General features: G+C 42.5%; 1 protein-coding gene across 1 annotated transcript; it reads right to left on the bottom strand.

Annotated features, from left to right (window-relative positions):
• Window positions 1-7,693: 7,693 nt before the first annotated feature.
• ZNF475 (zinc finger protein 475) lies at window positions 7,694-21,917 on the bottom strand. Its single transcript, XM_074994132.1, has 3 exons — window positions 21,069-21,917; window positions 14,032-14,212; window positions 7,694-7,855 (listed from the first exon to the last, which is right to left on the bottom strand). The coding sequence occupies exons 1-3, from the start codon at window positions 21,786-21,788 to the stop codon at window positions 7,704-7,706; spliced, it is 1,053 nt and encodes a 350-aa protein (XP_074850233.1). The 5' UTR covers window positions 21,789-21,917; the 3' UTR covers window positions 7,694-7,703.
• Between the last annotated feature and the right edge of the window lie 262 nt (window positions 21,918-22,179).

Genomic DNA, 22,179 nt, shown 5'->3' with positions numbered 1-22,179 from the left:
ACTGTGGACCTGGTTTATTTCAGTGTAGTGTGTCCATACTAGGTGTTTGCAGCTACAGTGGAGTGGCTACCCTTGGGATAAACATCCATGCACTCACAAAGGCTTGTTGAAAGATAGTAAGTTTCCAAAGTCTTTGCTATGTTGTGTGTGCACCACTTTACAATGCTTCAGACTTCAATGTTCACAAGTTTGCAGTTTAGGAAGAACTGACTGAATAGGTACACAATTTTTGAACTTCAAATGTCAAAGATATTGTAACAATGGCTAATCAATTCTTCTAAAGAAATATTTTGTAGGAAAGAGGCAAAAATAAATTTAAACTAGAGTTAGTAAAGATGGAGAATTTTTCAATTTACCATGCCTTTTTACAAGAACGAATTTTTTTTACAAAAATGAAGATTTTAATGGAAGTTTTTTTCAAAATTTTCCAATTGTTAGAGAAAAATGTAAAGAGGAAAGAAAATTTCGGGATTTTCTTTTTCTGGGGGGAGGATTGATTTACCCCCCCCTTCCCTCCCTTCATCCTTTTTTTCCTTGTATCATTTCACAAATGAAAAATAAAGCAAAAATTGAAAATGAGAAAAATGAAGAAATACCCAGAAGAACCTCCCCCAACCTAAATGTTCACTTTCTTGTAGTTTTTGGAACCATTTGGTATGTGTGTATGTTTGGGTTTGGTTTTTTTGACTAAAAAAAGGAGAGAAAATTCAAAATCATGATAAACTTTGAAAAAAAATTAAAAATACATACTAAGCACAAAACATATATTTGTTCAGTGGAAGTTCTATAGTCTGCTTCTGTTCAGGGCATCTTAAGTATGCATACTGTAAGGATTCAGGATTAATTCAAAGGATATAGGAAGTATAATTTCCACATTATGCTCAGTTTATTTCTGGTGTGTGAGGGTACAGCAAGCTTACAATGAAATATCTAACATTGTATAATAAATATTTGGACTCTTTCCATCACTTACACAGGAAGTTTCTTCAAGAATTATCAGAGGGGACTAGATTGCATATGAAATAAAAAGACAGAGGAAAGCCATAAACATGACTGTAAAGTTTATTTACAAATAAATGATTTAGTAACTTTTTATATTAAAAATAAACTAATTTTTCAGATACAATGTTTACTGCACAAAAGGTTATTTTGCAAAACATTATGTAGGTCCAATAGACGCTGAACCTCTCTAGTCCGGCACTTTCTGGTCTGGCTACATCTGTAGTTCGGCGTGATTTTAGTTAGCCAGACATCCACATCATGGGTGTGGACAAGTTTTCAGAGGTCTCATAAAGTTTGTGTACAGCCACCAGTCCTGGCTCTCTGTGGTCTGTGCTGTTATTTAGCTGTAATTTACCCATAAATGTCTTCTAAGAGCCCAGTACGCAGCAGAAGTATTGATAGCTCTGCTAGACAATATTGACCTCCCAGGGCTGGCAAATTCTCTGGTTCAGCACTGGTCAGGTCTCGAGGGTGCCAGACTAGAGAGGTTCAACCTTGAGTGTTTTTCCCCATACACGAACAGAATGAATTATTGGACCATGACATTTTTTTCCCTCATAGGCTTTTCATTCAGGAGGTTGAGTGGATGGTGAAGGAGTTACACCCTAGATAATTTTTATCACTTCCAACATGTGCTTTGTTGCTAAGAGTTGAGAAAGTTAGAAATCTTGCACAAAGTGCTTGCAGTGATTAATACAATGTGTCACTCTCAGGCTAGACACAGACATTCCATGCACATTATTTCTTTGAAGATGAATTTTTTTTCCTGTTAGGCCAAATCTTGAAGTCCTTATCCATGTTCTCTCTAATCTTTTCTGTCCACGTGCAGATGGTTTCCATCCATGAGCAGAATAAATTTTGTTGTGCGCACTGAGGCATGTGCATATTGATGCTTTTCAGAATAACGTGTTTGTTTAAAGGAGGACATTCATTCTCTTAGCATATTCTGAGCTTTCCAAAAGGGTTAGTAATATTTTAACTTGTGCTCGGATTTTTATAACCTTTGCCTAGTTAGGTTTTTAGCGGCTATCTGCACAGTCATAGCAAACTCAATGAACTTTCTTTGTTTCTTTAAAGTGCAGGAGAATGTTTTTCAGATCTTTACAAAAATTATACGTTGGCCCAACAGAAATATGGGATTGTAGGGGGACCTGCTATATGCCAAATGAACGCGTGCTCAGAGAAAGTGACAGGAAGGCAAAGAACAGTGAAGAACATGAAAAGGAAAGAAAGTTACATGCTTTGTTTTTTTGTTTTCTGTTTCCTCTTCTGAAAGAAGGGTGAAAGAGGAATACCAAACAAATATGGGAAATGCTGTACAGATCAGAGCATCAAGCTGCTGAAAAGGAATTAAACTGTGAAGTGAGTTGATGGTATCAATGCAGAACTCACCAGATAAGTGTTGACGTAAGTTGACACTGCTGGCAGTCTCAGCAGAGAGGCCAGTGACAAAGGCAGGAGGTTGAGTTAGTTTCTCCAGTGTCACTTTTGAGACAGATTGCTGTGAATGTGTGCTGAAACCTACCATGCTATTGCCTACTCTGTACCTCATACTTGCATAAACACAGGACTCCAGCACTGCACGCATGGGCACACACACAAACCCATCACAAAAAGATCCATGGCATTCCTCACCCATGATCTCGCCAGATGCTCCCAGATTCGGGGGGATATTCCCTTCTCCAGCTATGCCTTTTTAATCCTACTTTTCCCCAAGTGGCCCACACCTTAGTGCTGATTGCAGAGAACTAACAAGTGCCACTCCTATTTCCATCTGTCACAAGGTGAGATGGAACTCCCCCCGGCAGGCAGCGGCTAGCTACAAGGGCGAAGTTAAGACAAGGAGGGAGGCTTCAGGTGCAAACTTAATGAACTATTTATTAAAGGGGTCAGCAACAGGCTGACAAGCAGCAACTCTCAAGACGGTTTATAATAACAATACCTTATCTAGACACTTACAATTATTATTAAAAAGTCCATGAAGTCAACCTGTATTTTGTTTTTTATTGAACCGGAAGGCAAGATGAAAGGTGGTTAAGGAAAGACTATAAGGCAAGAGGTATGAGGAGCTTTAATGATTTAGCTCCGAGCGGGGGGAGGGCGCTACTCCTCCCCCAATACGCTCTGGCTGGGTTGCTACTCCGGTCTATTGGGGGCCTTAAGGCCACACCTCTGAGGCCCCCTTACCAGCTGGGCGGTCGCGTCTGGCCTACCCAGCTGGAGCTTGGAGATTTAGGACAGGTAAAGGGGGGTAGGTTAGGTGCAGGATAAACTCAGGGATCGGGAGGCTGGGCCTGCACTGTATCGACCCACCTGCACAATAAATATAACTATTAAGTAAGAACTAATTGTATGACTATTTAAACTATAAACTAATTTAAACTATGATCTATGAACTATTAATACAAGTGTACAGCTTTGGTTGTTACTTGAATTTGGGCAGTTAAGCCCGGCCCTAGGCTCGAGCCCCGGCTGCAGCCCCTCCCTGGCCCTGGAAAGGGCGCGGCTGGGGTGCGGCCCCAACCCCCCTGTAGGGGACCCAGTACCCAGAGTGCTGCGTAGCGTAAAGTGTTTTACAATTGAATGAGGTGTCTAGTTCAATAATGACCTGGGCTGTGCCACGGGTCAGTAGGTGGTTTACGTGTTTGAGGATGGAGGTCCAGTCCAGGTGAGTGAGTCACATCTGGTGTAAATGAAGGTCCGGATGAGCAGGCACAGTCGCTGGGGAGCGCTGGTGGTATGGTCGGCAGGTCTCTGGTTACATCATCGGGTACGCAGTACCCCCACCGGAGTGGGGGCCAGTTCGCCACCCGGTGACTTGGCCAAGAGACCCGCTTGCTGCTCCCCGATGCAATGCGCGGCTCGTATGCGCTGAGGTGCGCTGGGGCGTTGGCGCCGCTTCTGCCCTGGTGGGCTCCTGAGGTGAGCTGAAGCTCTGGTGTCCCTGAGCTCCCGGCTTGTGCTGCCTAAAGGGCAGGCGCGCAGCAGTGAAGTCAGCTCTGGCGCCGCCTGAAGGCAGGTGCCGCAGTGATTTCCAGCTCTCTTCGGCTAGGGAAGCCTGGCCTCGGAGTACAGTGGACGCCACTGGGTGGCCACACTCCTCCGTATGAGGTGACAGGGTTCTCACCTGATTCCCTCAGGGCCGCAGAATGGTGAGCGGCTCCTGAATTTATAGAGCAGTCTCATAAACATTTATAACATGATTAGTATACGACAGTTCTGTGCAGGTGGTTTTCAAATAGGTCCTCCTCTTGGCCGAAGGTGCTGGAAGTTTTCACCTGGGGCCAGTCAGAGGGCTCGATTTTGAACCTGCTCTCATGAATAATTCATGAGTTCAGGTTACCAGGGGAAACCAACTGACACAGAGTGACCATTGCAGGGGCTGCTAAATGGCAGCCTATGTAACTTTAGATTTTACCTGTACCTGTATTGATGTTCAATGGCCAAAGGCTTGTTTCCCCTGGCCCACGGGGACGATAATGCCCAAGGGATAAAAATCCCTGACAAGGTCCCATTTACAAAAGCGAATTAGGAAATAAGGAGCCTAAATCCCACCGCCAGGCAATCTTTGCCTCTAGCACATATTTCAGTTTTTGGTACCAGCAAGCGAAATAGCTCCCAATGTTACCCAAGAATTCCATGCAATGCAGTGGAGACATGTACGGGGCTGGATCTGCTGGGTTTAGCAGCTTTGCACTGCAGAGCAGGAAGTGGCTCATTGCCTTTAGGACGTATGTAACACAAGAAAATAAAATTCCCCTCTTGCGGTAAAAGGGCTGCTGAGGTGCTTGATTGCTTTGGAAATTATTTTCAGTAAAGAACGCCAATATCTGTTCCAGTTTGAGTTGAATTTGCATTAGGGCTGGGGAAGGGGAATTCCCTAAAGCTATGTTTACACGGGAGCAATCTGTCAACAGAAGTTACTGTTGGAACCTATCTTCCAGCAAAACTGCTGTTGACAGATCACAGCCACACACAAAAGTGGATCGCTCTGTTGATCCGCTCTGTCAATAGAGAGTGACTGGACAGCCTGGGCACTCTCTTGACAGAATGGCCAACTGGAAGCACAGGACACAGGGCAGCCCGGTGACCCAGAAGCTCTGTCTGTTGACAGATGCCACCCCTGCCCACCTCAGAGCAGCCACATGGCTTTTTTGTCAACAGATTCTGTCGAGAAAGGCATTCTGCCTCACAGGGGAGAGTAAGAAGGCTGTCAACAAAAGTGCCACGTTCTGTTGATTTACTGTTGACAGAACGCAGCATTAGTGTGGATGCTCCAAAACTTTTGGGGACAAAACAAGGGTTTTGTCAACAAAACTCTGCAGTGTAGACATAGCTTTAGTAGCTGAACAATGGCGCTATTTCTTGTTTGACTTACAAGGCCCATTGTGAAGCCTGATATCTTGTGGGGTGCAAGGTAGTTGAAGCCTGTTTGTCATTTTAGAGTATGTAAAGATATCCAGTTCCTCACATCTCATTTTACAAATGCAGCAATATGTGCAAATGCTCTAGGAATAGCCACATTTTGTCACAGAATACATAAAGCCAGCTTAATGGCATTGAAACTGAAGGGGAAAACGTAGAGGTGATCCAGCTTCTTTCAGCAGCTCAGGAAGTTTGTATGATTGCTTAACAACATGTGTTCGGTTTTGTCATACATTTCACACTAATCTCCCTGGCCATTTAATAAAACACTTTGAAATAAGATTTTAAAAAAAACAAAGGGTTCTCTGCTGCCATTCTACTGGAGTGTATATTATATCCTTCACATGTTTAACTCTTTCACTTCTGGCTCTGCTCTAGGATGTTCTTTGAAATGCTGGATGCAAGAAGCATCCCTAGTGCTACCCAGCCCCACATCTTGTGCTGGCACTTGGATCTTGGACCATACAACTGGGAAGAACTAGCAGGCGACTGCAGCAGATGGAGGCAGGGGCTACGCAAGGGCCTTCAGAAGGGCGAGATGAGGATCAGACAGCTAGCAGAGGAGAAGCGAGCACACAGAAAGCACACTAAGGACTTGCCAGACACCCACCACATCTGCAAGAGATGCAGCAAGGACTGTCACTCTCGTGTGGGTCTTCATAGTCACAGTAGACACTGTAAATGAAGTCCTCAATTGAAACTATAAAGGGCGCGATCCATAGTCTATGCAGACTGAAGGATGCCTACTTACTATGAAGTCAATGGGCGTTTTGCCATTGACAGCAGCAAGCAGGATACAGACCCTAGTACAGAACTCCTAGTGCTTACAGGTATGGTGTAGAATGGGGCAAACCCATACCCAAACCAAAACCATGGCACATAGTGCTGGCCAGCCTCCTTCTTGGATCCTATTAGTGCTCTGTCACCCCTTTGGGGATGCCTCCTCCACAGTTAGACTGGAAGAAAAAACAAGGTGCTTGTGGTTTTCAAATCTGAGCCAAACCCCACTGATGTCAATGGGTGGCCTTCTCATCACTGGTGGAAGTGTATTTTGGGCGAGGGTCTAACCACTTGGGCCAGGTTAAGTAGGCGAAGTAGCTTTGTCTTACAGTGTCATTTAAAATTGTGGTTTTAGGGTAGGTAACAAATGACTTCTGTGTTGTTTATGTTTTAATGGAGACTGAGTTTAATTCAGCACAAGGTGCCCAGGACCTCCGGAGCCATGCAAACTGCATTGCTGCAAGTGCTGGAATGGCTGCCAGCTGATTTCTTGACTCTTCTTGGGAAGAAGAGCAATCTGCCAGAAAGGAACCAGGACAACTTGGGGAGAGGCAGTAATGGAGCTGCTGGGGTAAAGGGGGATTACTGTGATCTGCCTGCACTTGGCTCCTCTATCTGGCCACCGCCCACTAGGACTGCTAAGGCCCGTGACTCACGCTACTTCTGACTCACCTCCACAAGCCAGAGTTAGGAGGGTTGATAGTTCCAGTCAGAGCTTAAAAATTGAGGCTATTACACACAAAAGGTAATTTACTTGGGCGTGGGTCAGGAAAGCACAGCCCAGATACCATCACTGAGTACTGCAGAATATTCTTCCCTCATCATTATTTGAGCCATGGAGTTCCCTGCTACTGAGGGATGATGTATTTGGGTGCTTCTCCTCTGATTTCTGGGGGTATTTTGCTCTGGAGTGATGGTAATCTTTAAATTTTATCTGTCTCTGTTCTGTACTTTCCCCTAACACCATAGTACCTTCCATGTAAAATCAGTGGCAACTATGAAGTGCTAAGTGGATTTCATGGAGTATCTGGCATGTTTGTGCAGGCACAATGGAAGCTGGCCTTTGAAGCTTCTTGCAGGTCCCTAGCATATAGAGTATGACAGAGTGTGGGCTGGGGAGCATGCCAGTGCTTGGAGGACAGCACAGAGATGCTTCAGTAATTGGGTCCTCTCAGCATCCTCAGAATAACAGAGGCTGAGGAGGGCACGGAAGTGGTGTAAAGGCACTTTACTGGTGCCCCTGGAGTGAGCTGAATGCTGCACTTCTCAGAGCACAGAAACAATGAGTTATGCCTTCCATGTCTATACCTGATAAAAAAATCACTGTATTGTAATCAGTGGCTACCGTTAATTTTACCTAAGAGATGATCTGAACATGTTTCCACATTGCTGTGATTTTACAGAGTCCCTGAGCTGTGCTTTTTCACTTCCAGGCAGGATTTTATTCCTTTAATGCATTGGCTGGAAGGTGTGTTGCAGGGGGAGGAGGGAGCACTTTACTTTGCTGGTTTCGGTTTACAGGACCGCTGGTGGACAATCAGTCTGTCTGGCAGGAAAGTGCGCCCACAAACTTCACATGGAACTAACTGACTCTGGGCGCTGTTCCAGGCTGCCTCATTTAGAGCATCAAGATCGTAGAAACCTTTGGCTGGAAAATTAAAAAGGAAAGTATCAGTTTTCATTCTGGAGAACCATGTTCGGCTCTTTATGGAAAATATTTTCAGGAAATACCTGTTGACTAAGCCTCTCAGTTTTAACCAAATCATATTGCTTTCACAAGAAAATAAAGCCCTGCTTCCAGTCCCAGGGGTTGAATAAAGTTAACTAGAAATTCAGTTGTTCTGTATTGTATTAAAGCAAGGAGAAAACATTGCACTATATATCATGGCGTGCATTCTTAACTAATTATGAACATCTTTGCATGTATGGTATTATCAGCAAGTTTTACTTTCTAGGCCTTATTTCAAGTTCTGTTTAATGAGTCTGCATTATCTGACCAAGGGAATGGGAGGAAATGTATGTTTGGTATCTCCCATCTGTGCTAGTCTGAGCTATTCGTCTTTCATTTAAATCAATGAGTACTACCATTGACCTGAACAGGAGTGAGAATAACCCCAAACTTCTTACAGCCAAACCCTGCAGTTTCTATTCAGACAAAACTCCCACTGAGGTCACTGAGGCTGATTTTGCAGGTCTTTCCTAAATCCATGTAGCCTGTTCAACTTTTACTCACAGTTATTTCAGTGGGAATTTGTCTGCAGTAAGATTACAGGATCAGGCTCTCAAGAGCTAGCTGGCGTGCATTTCAGCTTGTATACTAAAACCTTGTTTTCTTTCACCTTAAAATAAATTATTATTTTAAACACATTTCTAAGCAGAACAGCCAGGTTGCTTAACAACCGTTTTAGTCTCTTCATCTAGATCCCATTTGTAGGGAAGAAGTTAAAAAAAATATACAGCTTGATTTGAAATGCATGAGTTTCAACCTGACCAGAAGGTATGATAGCATTAGATGGTGGCTATAAGGGATTAAATAAATCTTGTCTTCAAACTGCAAGCATCAGTCTATTTAAAAGAACTCTCATGCATTTTTAAAATATTGCATGGTTTCTGTCACTGGCACAATAAGGAGCACTTCATTAAGGGCCCATGCAGCTTTAATATGATTCATACTCAACAGTTCACATAACCACAATAAGCCTTAGATCTCTTAATATGACTGTTCCTAATGTTCTTTTTGTTAGATGAGCAACCGACTGGTGTTTCTTTCTTTCGCTGAGGCAAAAACGCCTTTCATTTGAAGGCAATGAATGTGTATTTTCTGTACTTCAGAAAGTTTACTGAGCAAGAGAGAGAGAAAAGGAAAGGAGGTGATTTTCTCCTTAGTGTCATGTGTGTTGCATTCAGAAAATAAAAAAACAAGAAAACAGAAAGCCCCCAAACCCCTGCAATCCACCCAGTGGTCTTCTCTAGCCACACTTCTTATTTTTAAAAATATTATATACACTATACAAAGGCGGTTCTGTACCTCTTTTGAATTAGAACACCGGCTGCTTCATTGACTGAAAAGGATGTCCCCTCCCCATTTAAAAGAATCAAAATTTTGAGGAGTAAAGGGACTTTGAAGTAGCACAGGCACTTGTAAGTGCCCACTGCTGCATGCATGCTGGCACTTCGAAGTTTGAAGCTTCGTGGGAAAATTAGCCTAATGAACTGCTGCATATTCACCGCAGCACTTCATTAGTGATCTCCCCTGGCCCTGGTTACCATGCCTCTTTCGAAGTTGGGGGCAAGTGTAGAACTAGCCGTGGGGTATGTATGTGGCTGAAGGGATGGGAAGCATTTTGTAGATGACTGGAACTGTCTTAGGAAAAAAGTACAAAAGGAAACTTATCTTCTTGGTGACAGGAGAGTTTAAAGCACATAGTTTTTGCTCAAACATGGTGCTATTCAGCTTACCAGCATCAGATAGTTAGGACCAAATTACTGAAGCTGTTAAGTGCCTCCATGGGAACTAAACAAATGAGCAGTCGTGTAGCACTTTAAAGACTAACAAAATGATTTATTAGCCTTTAAAGTGCTACATGACTACTGTTTCAATTTGTTAGAATACAGACTAACACAGCTACCTCTCAGTTACTAGTCAACATCTGTGGAAACTGGGGGTACACAGCACCTAATGGTGTGTACTCCACACCTTTTACCAATACACAGGAGTGAGTCAATGTGCAAGTTCATAGCAAGGGTTCCCAGGTTCACAGCTCTGCCGTGCTGTTTTCTTATGAATGGATATCTTCCTTTCCTCCCACTTTCCCAAGATACTAATGGCTAAGAACAGTGCTGTTCTGCACAACCATGAGTATCCCTTATTTACCCAGCCATGCCCTCCTCTGTCAGATCCAATCCTTTATCTTTTTCTCTCATTTTTACTCCCAGTATGAAGTAGGAAAAGTGACTGTCATAAAAAGGAGCGAATGAAGTGAAAATGCCTTTTCAGCATATGTTTGCACTGCAGAATTAATTTGGGTAATCGCCTCACAGGTTAGCCTAGCCTGGTAGCCTGGGTGAGACGAGCCACATTGCAAACCTGTGCTTGGTCTACTGTGTTCTCGCTGTTGCTCCACTCAGCTGTAGCTATTGCTGAGACTTTTGGGAGCCTGTCCCATGGGTCATTGAGCTGTAGTCAGCAGAGCTGCTCTACGGGGAAAATGAGAAAGGTGCTAGTGGACTATCAGCTCTTGAATATGTAGTACCCAGAGGCACTGAGACCTCAACTGGGGTGAGTAAAGTCTCGGCTCTACAGCCTTGGCTGAGAGCCAGCTGGCCTTTAGCTCATGTGGTAGCATGCAGGGCTTTAGACCCTAGGCTCACAGATTCTATCCCTAGTGCCAGCAACCCAGATCTGTTGGCATTACAAATACATCAGCCTGCATCAGTGCTGGGCAACTTGTGGCTCGTGAGGGTTCTATGTGTAGCCCATGAGATATCTGGTTTACTGTTGCCAGATTCCATTGGTTTCCAGACATGTACTTCTTTTCCTACTGGTATTACTAAGATGACATGCACTTAAAGTCAGAGCAAATGAAGTGTGTTGTGTGCTGATTGCACACAACACTCACTGTGAGAGCTGTGCTCGCCTTCTGCATCCAATCAAAATGCTGCTATGATTCAATTAGCACACCCCAAAAAATCTAGGTAAGCAAGTGAATTTAGCAAAACTACCCTGTCCTGGAGGACCATCTTGATTATGACAATCTTGCTGCCCACTGAGATGAAGGAGGACCACTCATGCAGCCTACTCACTGGCCTAGGTTGTCCATTGCTGGCCTACATCCCCATGTAAACTGTATGGGTGACTAGCTCAACTGAAAAGAGAACCACCGCTGCAACCTTCAGCCAGGCTTGCCAGCAAACGCAGGCTGAAAGCATCACCACACATAGGAGAACAGGTTTTATGTGTGGACAGGATGGAGGTTAGAGGCAATATTCAAATAACTGCCAGAGCTAACTCTGCTGTGAAGACATACCCACAGAGTAAATTAATGGGTCCAATCCTGCAAGGCCTAGGACACTGCCAATTCTCATTGACTTGAGTAGGGGAAATGAGGAAAGGCCACACCTCACAGAATTGGGCCAAAATTGCAATAGTTTAATAAGTGAACAGAGATGACTCCTCATTTTATATCACATAAAGCATTTTCCACTGTAGTTAGGCTTCCATATGTCACAGTGGGATACATATTTCTATTAAACTGTTAGGGTTTAGAGATAGTGGAAAGATTATAGCAACTGTCTTATTCTCACACAGATGGACAGACAGACAGACACACATCTATCTGTCCATCTGAGAGTCCATTTGTTCAAAGCACCCCTCCTAAATTATAAGAGGTAAGATCACTCATCTTCTTAAGTCTATGGCAAAACAGGGAGAAACCTGGTTCCTCTCCCATACAGGACAGAATAGCTACGTCTACACGTGAAGCCTACATCGAAGTAGCCTATTTCGATGTGGCGACATCGAAATAGGCTATTTCGATGAATAACGTCTACACGTCCTCCAGGGCTGGCAACGTCGATGTTGAACATCGACGTTGCATAGCACCACATCGAAATAGGCGCCGCGAGGGAACATCTACATGCCAAAGTAGCACACATTGAAATAAGGGTGCCAGGCACAGCTGCAGACAGGGTCACAGGGCGGACTCAACAGCAAGCCACTCCCTTAAAGGGCCCCTCCCAGACACAGTTGCACTAAACAACACAAGATCCACAGAGCCGACAACTGGTTGCAGACCCTGTGCATGCAGCATGGATCCCCAGCTGCAGCAGCAGCAGCCAGAAGCCCTGGACTAAGGACTGCTGCACACAGTGACCACAGAGCCCCACAGGGGCTGGAGAGAGAGCGTCTCTCAACCCCTCAGCTGATGGCCGCCATGGCGGACCCCGCTATTTCGAAGTTGCAGGACGCGCAACGACTACACGGTCCCTACTTCGACGTTGAACGTCGAAGTAGGGCGCTATTCCTATCCCCTCATGGGGTTAGTGGCTTCGACTTCTCGCCGCCTAACATCGATGTTAACATCGAAATAGCGCCCAACATGTGTAGCCGTGACGGGCGCTATTTCAAAGTTAGTGCCGCTACTTCGAAGTAGCATGCACGTGTAGACACGGCTAATGTGTCACATGTCTCTTATGCAAATGAAACATGGTGGAACCAAAACAACACAAACTTGTTTTGAGGTATACTCCCCATGTAACTGAATGAGGTAATAGGTAAGGTAATGAAGTAATATAAGTCAGATGAGCCAACTGGACTGCAAACTGGGGGGACATGTCAGCTGAGAGGAAAACCCTAATAAAGGGAAACATCTGTTCAGGACAGAAGGAGGATCTATTAAGATGTGGGGGCTGGTAGCAGAAAGGAGGGCTGTAGAGACCCAAAATCAACCTTAAGGACATATTAGAGAAGTACTGAAAGGGAAAACAGGTCCATTCTTGTATATAGTTATCAAAGCTATGTTAGAGTAGATTAAATTATTTGAAGTGTAAACCTGCATTTTTAGAGAGTTGGAAGATACTAACTGTATTTGTCTGTGTTTACTTTTGTCTTGTTAGGTGTTAACAATGTAACCGTGTTACCTTGTGGATGATGAACAGCTGTTTCCATCCCCTGCTATATTCTGTGGGTTCAGAGATCAAAAGGGAATATTGCAATTAAGATTAAATTTGTGAGGTAATACTATCATTCTCTGTATGTCTCTTTGAGGTTTGTAGTAAAACTGCCTATGAACTGCTTGAATGGTTAATTGGGAAGCCACGACGAGCTCCGTGCCAGTCCCAAACCTGGATGAAGTAGGAGGATTGATCAGATGAGTGTTGAGGCGCTGACTGTGAAACAACAATATGAATAAAATCTGACACCAGTACAACTAAATGATAAAAGATGCCGGCTCAGATGTTGCCTGGATAAACAAGGTCCGTGACGCCAGTCGAGCGATCGGTGTTCGGTTGATAAGTTGGCCATGGTTCGAATAAGAGAGGCAGACCCCACTGAGAATGGGTGGATGATACAGTAGATTGGTGCAGACCTAGTCTACAGAACCTAAGCCACTATGCACTGGACAGGGAAAGATGGAAGGAAATAGTGAGAGAGGCATCAGACATCAAGGGGCGCTGAGCCCATGGTTATTGATGATGATGATGAATTAGGAATGCAGCTCTCTACTGGTCTGTGTCCAGTAAAAAGAGATTTACTTCAAAACAATGACGTGCATTACCTATTCTTCATTCAAGGAATGTCTGCTGTGTTATCTACTGTCAAAAGCCTGACCCTTGCTGTCTCATATCTGCTTAAACTTTAGTGGATGATCAAGCTCTGACTGAGCATTCTTAGGGTGGCCCCTCCTATGGTCACTCACACCCTCAGTGGTCTGAATTGCACCTTAAATGCTATAACAGTTGAATTTGCGTATGTTGTTTTTGCATAAGTTGTCCTGCTTGAAAAATGTGCCTTCCTTTTGTGCAGAAAGTTCCAAAAGACCCAGTGACGGGTTTACCTAGGAAGCAGATTGCAAATGACTGGTTTTAGCTTCAGAAAAGACTGACATATAAGGGGCCATTACTTGAGTGGCACTGAGCCCCTTAACTGGCACTGATTTGGCCAAACGAGAAAACAGAATGCTTAAAACAGCTAAACTGTATCATGAACACAATGTCCCATTCATATGAATTAAGATATAATCACACGTAAAACATTTAGCTTTCTTTCGAACTCCTGCCACCCCAACATACTCCTTTCCATTTGCTCACGCACGCTCTACTCACCTTCTAAGGATCTGACTTCTGGTTTTTTAGGTTCAGGTCTTCGTAAATGCCTGGGTAGCATGTCATTCTCATTATGCCATTTTTTCAGACATTGTGGTTCATGGATGCTAATGGATTTCGTTCCAAACTCACGGCCACATATGTAACAAACAACAGTGGGTGGTCGTCTAATCGCTGGTGGCTGCAAGCAACAATTGCAGTAAAGAAGCATTATTTTTTTCAGAATTCATTTTAGACAGTAATTATATTAATGGAAAATGATAATATTGGACAAGAAACTGATCCAAATCTTATGAAAACCATAAAGAGTCTTTCTATTGTCTTCAACAAGCTTTGATTCAGGCCCTAAACTCGTAAAGGCCCCTGTTTTCTGGCCCCTTGAGCAGGTAGGTGCTCCACACATGGGCTGAAAATTCACAGATGTCACTTCCATATTCTTTGTCTGATTAGCGTCACAGCCTTCTACTCCTGTCATCACACTCTTGGCAATGGATCACAATAGCAGGTGACAAATTATAGTTTTAGAATGAGACGAAGCAGCACAAGAGTAGTTTGACTCAAGAGAAAATAACGATTGAAAAATCAGACTCCTCCAATGCTATGGGGTGGAGGACAGTGTTCCCTCTAATTTTTCCCATCCGTGGGCAGAATAAAGTTTGTCATGCGCACCAATACATGTGGAGATGTGCACCTCCAATAGAAACACAGGCTGCCAGTTGTGGGTGGCTGTGGGCACTGTGCTCATAAGCTGGGTGACACCTGAATCTCTCCTGGGCTACTGCCCAAGCATTCAGCTTACAGGGAGCACCATGGAGGTGGGAGGAACACACAAGGGTCATCACCGAAGCAAATAGGTTACTTTATAAAAATGTTTGCCTGAGGGAAAGGGATAGCCTTTTATCTTAGAGCCACCACACCTGCATTCTGGAGTTACTGGGAGCCATCACCAGTGGATAGAGAAAAGGTGGGTAAAGTAATATCTCTTATTGGACCTGCTTCTGCTGGTGGCAGGTGAAAGCTTTCAAACTAACAGAGCTACAGCACTGCAAAAAAGTTGCCTGTGGATGGCTGCTTGGTGTCCTATGAGTTACTGGTCTTGGTCCTGTGCCAGACACATCACAAAACTCACTGTTGAAGTTGGCACTCTTTCTGACATTCTCAGCAGAAAGGGTAATGACTGAATACGCACATCTAACCATACCCTGGAAATCTTCCCTCCAGGTCATAGAGGGGAGGCAGCTGGGGAGTGTAGAGAAGTCTGACATAAACTGGATTTGTTCTGTGGCCAGAAGTCTAACTATTTGTTCAGGTGCTAAAAAGCCCACTTTTAAAAGTGTAAGAAAAATGGCTCCTTATTGTAATTTTCACCAGAATTCAATTTTTTTCAGAAAAAACTGAAGACCAGAGAAAACCTTCAGAACTGAATTAGATCACCTTTAGGATGGAAGGAGGCCTGTCCTAAACCCATGCTACTTGTTAATGTCTCTCCCTCCTTCACAGATACACCATCCACGACTAATTCTCGTTGCTATTTATAATGAGATGCTTGTAAAACTATGGACCTTCTGTGATGGTGAGTGTCTTTGGGTGACTGTGAGTTTTAAAGCACCTAATATTTAACATTCTCTTCTCTTCTATTCCCCCTTAAACTGCCCTGCCCAAATGCCACATCTGGAATGACCATTGTTTGGAAGTAGAATATTTTTGGAAATCATCAGATCCCAGTTCAAGGAATTTTCCAAGCCAGACCACTCAGAGGACAGTGACTAAACAGTCTGCTACTTGCCATTCGCGGTTTTGATTTGTGCATGTAAAAAGACTGATCAGATTAATGGCCAATGTCATGAGGAAATATGCCCTTATAAAAATAGCTACAAATACTTGACAGAGTGAGTGTCCTTTTTACGTGGTTCTGACCATTTATTGATTCCAGCTGAGAAATATGACTTAAATGTCTTCATTACCACGTATCTGGTTATTGAACTCAAAGGCTATACACTTTCAGCAATGAACAAAATATGCAATTTCTTTTCCCAAGTCTGTTTTGTAGAACAAAGTGCTTATGTTAGTGGGGTATTTTTACTTTGTTATGGTGTATTCAGTATGCTCAGGTCACAAATTTCTCTCAAGCGCATAATGAAGGACAGGAAGAGCCAAAAATTCCCATTTATCAAATTATCTACCTAACTGAATGACAGGGGAGAATTCTGACCAATGTTGCTCACACGTGAACAACGGAGCGCAGAAAGAAGTATAAAAGATAGCTAGCAGAATCATGCTCCTGCAGAGCAGACTTTTTTATACCCATCCCAACTTTTTCTACAGTTAAGGACATTCATGTAAGAGTTGGAAGCCTCTACTATGAATCTTATTAGTATCAGAATGCTTGTCTCTTTGTCACACCCTGTCATAATGACCTCCCTCAAGGACTGGCCATATGGATGGGACTGGTGTACAAAAGAAGTCAGAACTGGCCCCAGTATTTATTTAGTTAAGTGTAGTAACAAAAAGATAATTCTGTTTGACATTACACAATACCAACCTAACCATATGGGAATTATGAATTTTTTATTCACTCTAAAACTGCTGCCTTTTTAAAACTTAGAAGCGAAGTGCATGATGCTTAGCTAGAGAGGGGAACCTCCACATCCACCATAATGATATTTCTTAATAAAGTTAATTCAAATCTTATATCATCAATTTTTTATCTATCCCTTTGTATTTCCTCCTATTTTTGTGAATTAGCTTCTACCAAAGTGTCCAAATTGGCTCCTATTGAAGTTAATGGAAAGATTGCCATTGACTTCAATGAGAGCAGGAACAGGCCCATGGGGTTTGGAAACCCCCGCTATTTGAAAACATTCTAATTCTATGAACTGATTACACAGTTTTGTGCAAGATCAGGTGAACAGTGTAAAGATTTTTCTAGAGTACAGCAAGTTTTCAGAGTTGATCCTGTGTTAAGATACACAGTAATGCACAAAGAGAGGTTACTAATACTTTGGGTTTTTTTGGGTAAGACATTACAATAGGGAATAAACAGCAGAGGGCAGCACCAGATGCTAGAGATCCAGCTGGAAGAATTTTAGGATTAAAGTTATCGCCAGCTGTTGCCAAAGAAAGCAGAAAAAGAACATTTGTAGCACTTAATTAATGTCAACCTGCATAGGAAGTAGCAAATCAGTTTTTTCTATGAAAGAGGAGTGCATTCTCTGCAGCACGGGCCTGGATTTAAAGAATATAATTATGTGACTTATAATATCTAATGTATCACACTATGCAATCCAACCTGGATCCAAGAGGAAGGATGAGATAATTTCTGAAAGTCAATTAGAGATAGGCTATTGTTTGGTTTATACACAGTCAGACTTGATTAACACAAATAAGTCCATAGTTTCTACCAAAATCCAGTCTTTGTCTTAAAAAAAAATCCCACTTTGGAGTATCAAACCAGTAATACACCAATTAGCATTCCCTGCATCAGGTCAAATGATTTGGCTGAGGATTAGAAGAAAATCAGAGGTAGCACAAAAAAATGGACCAGATCCTTTGATTCCCCACGGTTGCTTTCTGTTGCCTGCTTTAACCAATTGGTTCAGGATTCCCTTGTGTGGGAGAATCCCCAGGTGGCACAGAGTTAGTGTAGCTGTCCTCCCCTTACACTTCGATCTAATTCCCTTTGTTTCAGTGATACTCAGATGATGTAATGGCTCTGTTAGACCACTGGCAACAGGGCACAAATTAGAGCCGCCACACGGTTTGTCTTACCAACGCTGGCTTGGAGTTGAGGTATGAAGGTTTATGTATATAGGGTTGTAAATATCTTGCAAAGCCACCTTTGCCTGTCCCCTCAGACTACGCCAAAAATAGCTTAGACACAACCCGGGATGAGGGCCAGTGAGATCATTCTCTATATTCAGATGAGAAAATGGGACTTTGGAATGTTGATGGTCTTTGATTACAGATGTTGAGGTCTGGCAGAGAGGATCTCTTAATATATAGAATTATATAAAAGGCCCTGGGGTTTAGCAAGGCACTTGACTTTAAGCATACGCTTAACTGACTTGCTGATTCTGGACTGTTTGGATAAATAAAACATGGATGCCTGAGGATTATTTCCCCCACCAGGAAACCCTCTATTAAATTCTTCTGATCGCTCTTCAGTCCAGCAAACGACATGCTCGGAGGCAACATTCCCTGAGGTGACCAGGTCTGGCTGGCATGCAGCGTTTCCTACTTTGCCAGATATGATTGCATGTCGTACTTTCCAAACTATTTCTGCCACCAGTCCAGCACTTTCCCTCTATACAGCAAAGCTGTTTGTTCTTACTTAATTGGCAATTATTTAGCATTATTTACAAGTATTTGCTAGCAAAAGACAGTAGAAACTGGACAAGATGGACAAAAACTAACTCAACAGACCATCTGGTTCTTGTCTGGTCTTTATGCTACTCCAAGGATTCAGATGTTCCCGTTATGATTCTCTTTCCCTTCTCACCTCTGCTTGTAAAGTGCAGGTCTATATATAAGAGAGGCTCAGGAAAGGTGAAAAATGTGATGTGTGGTTTCTTGTCTAGAGCTGCTGAAGAATTTCTATACTAGATGTGTCCAATTTACCCATTAAGAGACTTCTTTTCTGGTGGCCAGCACTGTGACTTCAGCCTCTGACATAAAATTCAAAGTAAGTTCTTTCCTTCTTGTGCATCATCACTAATATTAAGGCTCCATGAGACAAACTGCACTTTCAGTCACACCTGTTCAGCCCCCATTAATGTCAGTGGAATGAATGGGTGTAACTGAGTGGAACTAAGTAAACAAATGACTGGTGATGAAGCATAAGAAAGAATAGAAACCAGATCACATCATCTTGACTATACTGGCTGTGCAGTGTTAAGAGGAGTGGCAAAAATAAATTATGATTGTTTTTTTTAATCAAGTCAGCAGATGTGACTGAACGCATACACATCTGTTGAGTAAGAGAGTAACATTTTTATAAAGTCATTTTCCCATGGAATCTTTTCTGTACAATACTATAATTATGGACTTCTTTGTCTTAATTTTTTAGAAATATTTTCTCTTCATTTTTCTTCTTTAGTAAACATGAAACTATGCACAAAGAGCAGCTTTACCTCTACCCATCACTCTTATACCTTATAATAGTATTTAATTGTATAACTGCACTATTTTACATAATGATACAATCTATTTAGTTGATAATACAATGTAACAATATCAGGTTAATGCACTTTTTTCTATCACATAGAAACTAATATATATATATATATATATATATATATATATAATTTTGCATTACTTCATATAACCTAAGCAATATGTACATGTGGAGAAGAACCCGTCTGTCATATATGGGCCAGATTCACCCTTGTTTATCTTGAGTTCTTATATAACTCCTAGTACTGTCTTATTTGAAAGACTCATAATCTTGAACATATTTATCCTCGCAGCACTCCTGTGAGGTAGGAAAGTATTATTATATCCCGCTTCACACACACATTTTTTAAACAGATGGGAAACTAAGACTACAAGGCTAAGGGGACACTGACGTGAACTGCCAGCAGCAGTATGCAAATGGGTGGTCTCAAAAATGCAAATGCACACTCATTTGCATATCTGCTCACCGGGAGATGCTGACGCTGGCACAAAAAAAAGCTGTGTAAACGTGGTTCTGATGGCGAAAATCCCCTTTGTCGGCAGCCTCTTATTCCTGGAAAAAATCAGGAATAAGAGGCTGCTGACAAAGGGAGGGGAGGTTTGCTGGCAGAACTACATTTACATAGCTTTTTTGTGCCAGTGGCAGCATCTGCTGGTGAGTGAATATGCAAATGAGCACCTATTTGCATTTTTGAGACCCTCCATTTGCATACTGCTGCCGGTGGTTCACATCAGTGTAACCTTGGTCAAAGACACAAAGGATGCAGGTTTGTAAAAATATTTAGGTAATACCCACTCAGCACTGCAAAGCCTAAGTAACTTTGATGGCTCAGTCTCATTTTCAAAAGTGAGTAAAATGGGCCTTAGACATGGCCATACTGAGCAGAGCAACAGCTAAACACATCTAAAAATCAGAGCCTACATGACTTACTTGGTCTTTTAGGAAATCTGTGCCAGTATAAGAGTATGGATGTTGGGCTGCTGACTTGTAGGTTGACGCACTAACCACTGGCCCATGCATGTTCCCTTTTTATAGTACCATAAGTCCTTTGAAATCAAATGAAATTGGATGCTCAGCACTTCTGAAAATCAGGCTGCTTATTTATGTACCTAATTATGGATCTAAATGCTTAACTTTAGACATTTTTATAAAACTCTAGGCCAAAATAAAGTATCATTCCAAAGTTGGTACAAAAATACAGCCTACATTTTGTTAATGTTCATGTAGCTTCTTGCATAAAAACTGGTGTTACAACGGGTACCATTAATTTTGGCTCCTTCATCAAATTCAGTGGAAAAACTGTAGTCTGTTTACTTATTTTTCATTGTCTTCTGAGTTGCTGGCTTTGAACACACAAACCCCAATGATTTTGTTCATGATTAAATATAAACATTTAAAAAATGCAAATCTCTGGCCTGATGAAAACACAAGGAAACATAATGGTTTATCTTAATTAAATACAAACATCTGATGTCTGTTAAAACATACTAGAAAATGCAAAGCCTGCTTAAGCAGCTCGACATAATCTCTTAATGACCTATAGCACGTAATGGCCTCTTCTGGGGATACATCTCTCACAAGAACATGGGAAATGAGAACCAAATTCCTCTTTTCAGCAACAAAGATCAAAGAAACAGGGATAAACAGGATTAGAAAATTTTATGCCTTCCCTTGTGAACACATTTCACCCCCTTACTCCAGCTTTGCTCAACCAGGAAGAGTTTGAATGGTGCAGAAAGATTTCTTTGAAAAGAGTAGGCCTTGAAATTCAAGATTAGATGAAAATTCACTCATCTCTAGTCTCTGAGGCATCTATATCGAACCAATCACATGTCTTCCATAGATTATATGCAAAATAATTTACCTTGTCTGATGAGGCTGGAGCAACCCCACTTTTTTGTTGACCTTTCTTATATTGGTCAACATGCCCTGCAGATACAAGGCCAGAGGTAAGGCCTTTAATCAGTTTAGGTGGGTTAGCGTTTGAAGGGCCTGGCCCACCATCCTTTGGTCTGCAACTCCTTTGGTGCACAGGAAGGCGATCAGGAAGGAAAGTACGACCACAGTTTTCACAAGGCAAGAGCTGAGCTTGAGCACTCTGATAAGCTGCCTCGTTCACAGACTCAATATCACAGGAGCCATCAATAAGGGACTGAGGTTTGGCAGGCGCTGCTCTTCTGAGATGCTTTGGTAACTTGCCATTTTCTATATGCCACTTCTCTAGGCATTGGGGTTCATGTATGGCAAGAGATTGTGACCCAAATTCTTTGCCACAGATATAGCATACCCTAAAGCCAGGTCTCTTTGGTAGAATGACTGGTCGATTCAGCTGACTCTGAGACATGTTTGCACTGCCGGACCGTTTTAATATTATTACAGTGCCCGGTTGCCTTTTCCCAAGGCTTGCTTTTACTACAGATTCTAAACTCACTATTTCTGGCAAAGCTGTGGGAAGATGTGACACTCTGGATGTTGCAATCTGTTTTGAAGGCAGGATGGCAGAGATATTAGCAGAGGCCTTTCCAGCACTTGGCAGAGTTTTTTTCTGCTTGCTCAAACTCCTTTTTTTTACAGTTGTTTCCATGAAGAATACAATGTTCCATGAATGTTCTTTCTACTTCACTTAAGAGGGCCTTTTTTCAATGTGATGCTCATTTTTGTTGACGTTGCTTCTCAGGGCAGAAGTTACCAGAGTATGGGAGAGCTGCATCGAGTTGAGGTGTATTTGCAGCAATCAGACTGTGAGGTTTCAGCAGCAGGGGGTTGGGGTTTTTTGGGGGGTGGGGAGAGTGTTGCAGTTTTTTTGTTTTGCCTTTTTTGTTTGCTTTTATCCTGAAACAAAGAAATTAAAATTAAAAACAATAAAGTAAAAAGAAATTAAGAAAAAGTATCTCTTGCTAATGGCTGGCAGCCAGATGTAAATTCGACACCATTTACCCTACTAAGATGCTATACTTTCAAGTCCCATAAAAATT

The sequence above is a fragment of the Carettochelys insculpta genome, chromosome 5, assembly GCF_033958435.1.
Source record: "Carettochelys insculpta isolate YL-2023 chromosome 5, ASM3395843v1, whole genome shotgun sequence".
Lineage (NCBI taxonomy): Eukaryota > Metazoa > Chordata > Testudines > Carettochelyidae > Carettochelys > Carettochelys insculpta.
Note: the sequence above shows the minus strand (reverse complement) of the source record. Positions and strands in the feature narration are given on the sequence as shown.

Bases quoted from the DNA above. Each gene is read 5' to 3' on its own strand.
- ZNF475 (XM_074994132.1), bottom strand. From the start codon at position 21,788: ATGGAAACAACTGTAAAAAAAAGGAGTTTGAGCAAGCAGAAAAAAACT. The intron at 14,213-21,068 runs GTAAATTATTTT...TGTTGCTTGCAG, and splicing joins CTCCAGCCTCATCAGACAAG to CCACCAGCGATTAGACGACC. The intron at 7,856-14,031 runs GTGAGTAGAGCG...TTAATTTTCCAG, and splicing joins AGAAGTCAGATCCTTAGAAG to CCAAAGGTTTCTACGATCTT.